The sequence below is a fragment of the Octopus bimaculoides genome, chromosome 9, assembly GCF_001194135.2.
Source record: "Octopus bimaculoides isolate UCB-OBI-ISO-001 chromosome 9, ASM119413v2, whole genome shotgun sequence".
NCBI classification, from domain to species: Eukaryota; Metazoa; Mollusca; class Cephalopoda; order Octopoda; family Octopodidae; genus Octopus; species Octopus bimaculoides.
Genome location: NC_068989.1, coordinates 68,972,367 through 68,978,088, shown reverse-complemented (window position 1 = coordinate 68,978,088; position 5,722 = coordinate 68,972,367). Strand labels below are relative to the sequence as shown.

General features: G+C 34.6%; 1 protein-coding gene across 12 annotated transcripts in view; it reads left to right on the top strand.

Moving 5' to 3' along the window:
* The window catches only part of LOC106868038 (serine/threonine-protein kinase 25), a 151,497-nt gene that overhangs the window by 5,317 nt on the left and 140,458 nt on the right, over positions 1–5,722 (top strand). For 11 of the 12 annotated variants that reach the window (XM_014913142.2, XM_014913144.2, XM_052970742.1 and 8 more), the window contains exon 2: positions 3,633–3,668. In XM_014913142.2, coding sequence (XP_014768628.1) covers positions 3,633–3,668 — 36 coding nt within the window. Of the gene's footprint in view, positions 1–3,330; positions 3,487–3,632; positions 3,669–5,722 lie in introns of those variants that run through there. The other variant, XM_014913149.2, reaches the window with a different exon arrangement.

Sequence of the window (5,722 nt, the reverse complement as noted above, 5' to 3'; positions counted from 1 at the left end):
TATATATATATATATATATATATATGTGTGTGTGTATGTGTGTGTGTGTATATATATATATATATATAATATGTATAATTATGTGCATAAATAATTTTATATATCATACATTAAAAGTATATAAAATATAACATTACATATATATATATATTTACGTGTGTGTGTTTGTGTGTGCATAAAGAGACAAAAGACGGATAGACTATTATAGATGGCGTAAATTTATTTATATGAAGTGTTACATATACAGATTCATATCTGTATATTGACATATAAAGATTTATATGTAATACCTCATATAAATAAATCCTGGCCATGTATAATTGTTTCTTCAACTTTTGTCTCTTTATTTTTGGCTCAAATTATGTCTTTCTTACAATCATCCATTCTTTTGCTGAACTATTTTACCCTGATTAGGAAGTTCAAATTTAAGGGATGACCAGTCCGTGCACTAATTCGGTGCTTAACTATTTTACGCTTATACAAGCGACTTTTTCCCCCACCACTCTCTCTCTCTTTCTCTCTCTCTTTCTCTCTCTCTTTCTCTCTTTCTCTCTCTCTCTCTTTCTCTCTTTCTCTCTTTCTCTCTCTCTCTCACTCTCCTTCTCTCTCTCTCTCTCTCTCTCTCTCTCTCTCTCTCTCTCTCTCTCTCTCTCTCTCTCTCTCTCTCTCTCTCTCTCTCTCTCTCTCTCTATCTACCTACCTACCTACCTACCTACCTACCTACCTACCTACCTACATACATACATACATACATACATACATACATACATACATACATACATCGACACATCCCTTTTTGTTTCTTTTTTCCGTTGTTGTACCTGCTTTACTCCATCGAATCTGATCAAAGTTGGCTCCTGTTCAAGTGATTCGTTACCTGATTGTATTTCGATATGCTATATTCTATTCTAATTTGCAAGATACTGTTACTATTTTCACTTGCGATTACGTAACTTTTAACAATAACTTACAAACCTGTGCCAAAATCTTCCTAGCTCACTGTGCTAATTTCTGTTGCACTTTTTTTCTTTTATTATTCAAATCTATATAAAGTATTTCTAAAATCTGATTATGCTTTGAATATTCTTTATCATGTCAGCTCTCCCTTAGATAATATAGAAAATAACTATACTTATAAAACGTTTGCAATGAAACGTGTTCATTAAACATTAAAACTAATTATTTATTAACCTCTTTTCTACTGTAGTGTTAAAATACAGTTGTTGATTTCGGTTACGACTACTGATTGCAGGCATTAAGAAATATTTCCGTTCGTCATACATAATCTGATGCGTTGTGTCTTTGTAAAAACTAAGTGTTTAAACTATAACGAAAAGGTTTAATCTAAAATGCTAATTTTAGTGCCTGACCCACAACAGTGATTGGATCTTTTTTAAAACGGGGGGCCACATTTTTCATTAACGAAACACTTTGAAACTTGGAACACTGGTAGAATGTGTCATATAAAACATCTTTTTCTCTTAGTCTTCTTAAAAAAAAAAGAAATCCATAAATTATTCCATGTTAAAGTTGTCGTATTTCTGTAATTTCAACCAATCAGTGACGTCCATTCAGCCGATATACATTAAGTGCCGACTACATAAACAAACGATTCTGAAACAATTAACCCTAACCCTAACCCTAACTCTAACCCTAACCCTAACCTTAGGGTTAGGGTTAGGGTTAGGGCTAAAGCAAATTTAAAATGAAAAAAGCAAATAAAACGAAGAATCGTTTGTTTATGTAGTCGGCACTTAATGTATATCGGCTGAATGGACGTCAGTGATTGGTTGAAATTATCGAAATAAGACAATTTTTTACATGAAATAAATTCGAATACAAAAATATTTTTCTGTTCTATAACACAAAATAGATAAGTATACGAAGTTTGAAAGTCTTTCGGTACCAAAAACACTACGTAAAACATTAATGAAAAATGTGGCCCCTGTTTTAAAAAAGATCCCAGTGATTTATAAAGCCCCAGAAAGATGAAAGAAAAATTGATTCTAGTAGAATAACGCAAAAAGACAAACTTAAACAATGCAAATATATTCAGAACTTCAGTCACCACTCCACATTTTTCACCCTTTTTTTCCCACAGGTGTTGACTTGTAGAAGTTCATGAGAAAACTGGCGTAGCTAGAGTGTGTACCGCCCGGAGCGGCCCTTCCGTTTGCCGCCTCCGGAACCCACAAAAAACACATATTGCCTACAGCAATAGCCTACAACAGGATGAAAAGTGCCGCCTCTTTAAAAGTGTCATCCAGGACTGACCGCTCCTACCGCTCCCCTAGCTACGCTAGTGCCTTAACAGTTTCTAATTTAGGGACATGGCCAACAGGTGGGAGAGGAAGGGGACTAGTTAATACCGTTGAAACCAAGAAGTTGACTGGTTCTTTATATCATCGACCCCAAAAGCATGAAAGGTAAAGTTGATCTTCACGAGATTTGAAACCAAAATCTGAAGAGTCAGAAGAAAAAAATACCGTATGGATTGCAAAGATCATAGATAAGGCTCCTTCCTCGGAATCCATCAATAAATAAATAATAAATAAATAAAAACATTACGACGTAAGTCGACGTTTTAGCACAATGGTTCTCAACCGGGATCCATATGGCCCTTGGGAGCCCATGTTAGATTTTTGGGGCCCCACGCAAGCTAAATAGTAAATTGGAGATCCACAAGAATTATTTTAAGGATCCATGAAAAAAAAATGTTACTTTGGAAACAGGCTCAGCTTAGTGTGTGAAAAACAAAATAGTAATTTTGAAAGAAGTATCTATAAGGCTAGTTTGTAGACATTGAATAGCTTCGTGGGGTCCACCAGATTAGAAGAGTTATTGAAGGAGTTCATAGATAAAAAATGGTCGAAAGGCACTGTTTTATAATTTTTACTATGCATCACCATGTAAAATATATTTACAGAAAAAAAAAAAGAAAAAAAATCGGTGGTTATCTCCCTTAGAGTCTATTTCACCTCAAAGACTAAAGATGATTGCGTGAAGTTGCTTATGAAATAGTCTCAACGTGACCACTCATCTTTCGAAATATAGCAGCGAAACCTAATTGTGATACAGACATACATCATCGTCTTAAAAAGGGTTGGATAATGTAGTTCCGGTTTCCTTACATAGAGGTAAAAGACGGATCGTTCGGGCCAGGAGTGGTTTTGATCATAAGTCTCTGCTCAACCAGGGCTGACCTTGGGCTAAAGAAGAAGAAGAAGAAGAAGAAGAAGAAGAAGAAGAAGAAGAAGAAGAAGAAGAAGAAGAAGAAGAAGAAGAAGAAGAAGAACAACAACAACAACAACAACAACAACAACAGCAACAACAACAACAACAATAACAATGACAGCATGTACAAAATTAATGTGATGAGCAAATATATCCACAAAAAAGACAAAAAAGATCTAGAAGAAATATATCGGCAATTCTATGATTACATGATAATCATATAAATTTTGAACCTGTTAAAATATTTCTGAGGTAAACATAATCAAGATCGGTACTGCATAACACGAAAAAAATAAGCTTTTTACTTTTCCTTTAAACTATCGTATTAATAAACATTTGATAATTTGTATTTTTATACATAAGCCTCTTGATAACATAAAATTTTATTTATTTCGCAGTTTTCGACACGGCATCCCGAACTGATGGCAAGGGCGGTAAGTAGAAATGGCTTTAAATATACTCATAGTTCTTCCCCTTTACAACGTAGGATAAAATTTTTACAGATGACTAGTGTCTTTACAATTTATCAGAATATTTCATTAGCTGCGCTTGTTTTTCAGTCCCGTTTCATGTATGTAATCACTAGTTGAATTTACATTAGTCACTTTTTATTTAATTTTACATCAGTTTCTTTTTTTCACGCAAAATAGAAAGGAAAAATATATTAGTAACACTATACGTATATTCATTTTTTGTAGTGTCATGGAAGAGTCATTACGACCAAAAACTTATATATTCATTATGTAGAAAGAAAAATAGTTTTTCAAGAGTCTGATTTCCAGTTATATTTTTGTTGTTTTTTTTATTTTAATTACTTTTCGTGTCTCATATTTATTACTCTGGTGAATTTATGAATTGAATAACTGAATCCCACCTCCCACTTTTTAAAAGAATTGTGTATGTAGCAGTATATATATAATTCACAGTTTCAATCGATTGTTTGTGACCATAATCTTTTCTACTCTAAGCAGTAGGCCTGAAATGTTGTGGGAGGGGCCAGTCGATTAGATCGACCTCAGTACGCAACTGGTACTTAATTTATCGATCCCGAAAGGATGAAAGGCAAAGTCGATCTCGACGGAATTTGAACTCAGAACATAAAGACAGACGAAATACCGCGAAGCATTTCGCCCGGCGTGCTAACGTTTCTGCCAGCTCGCCGAACGTTGCACTCGCAGTCATAAGATCGTGGTTTCGATTTGCCGACTGGGTGATATATTATATACAAAACACTTTATTTCCCGTTGTTTCAGTTCCAGCAATAGCTGGGTGATTGACTCTGCGACGGACCGGCATCTCATTCAGAAGGAGATGCTGCAATCCCAGTCACTTATACGCCATTGAAACTGGGATAAACTTCGACTTCATGACTCCTCGGGCTCATGAAAAGTCTAAATCTATATAATCCGGTTTTACAAAGAATTTCTCTCAAGCTTTGTTTATTCATTTCCACCTTGATTTCTATGACTATTACTGATCTTATTTATTTATACTGTATGAAGAAATGTTAATCTTCCAAGATTTGTATTTTTCCATTCATTTCCTCGAACCAAGTTAGAATCGTACTTAATTCATTTCCTTCATGAAGCATTCATTACTCATTGATTAATTAAGCATGCTATACTGACGAGGAAAATACGACAGAAATAAATATATATGTCTCAGAATTATTAATATAAATGGAACAGAAGAAAAGAACAGCCAAAATGTCACACAATAGGACTGAACCTCAAACAATAGTATTGGCTGGCAAACTTCTTAGTGTATAGCTACGCCTGCCTTTATAAAACTGGGTGTGACAATATTAGATATTTTGTGTACGTCAATAATTATATAACACACACACACATTGTATGAATTTTTTTTTTCACGTCTCTTGAAAAGTGCAGTCACCTTATAGTAGAAACGTCTCGAATTATATTAAAGAAACGAATATTCATGTTACACGATATCTATTGGTGTTAATGTGATGTTTTAAATACTTATTCAAATACAGCTAGAAATGCAATTGTTTTCTCTTTTTAGGAGGTGATAAATAGGTGAAAGCTATCGAATTACATTCGATATTTAATTTTCCTTTACGTGTGAAGAATGTTAATGTATGCATAGGGGTGACGGGTGACTTGACCCATTCATTCTGCAGGAATAAAAGGGAATTTAAAATGAGAACTTGAGATCAAATACATGAGACATATTAATAGACAGTAATGAGATTCTCTGTCGTCTGTGTGAATTCCAACAATAATTCGGGCACAGGTTGTCATGCACATGTGTGTGTGTGTGTGTGTGTGTGTGTGTGTGTGTGTGTGCAGGTGTGTGCGCGTGTATGTATGTATGTATGTATGTACGTGAGTTGATGTGCGAAGGAAAATGTGCTACCTTTTAAGACTAGTTCAAATATCTTCCAAGCGTATTTGAACTGGTCTGAAGTGTGTGCGTCTGCGTGCGTATGTGTGAGTGTGAGTGAGTGTTAGTGAGTGAGTGTGTG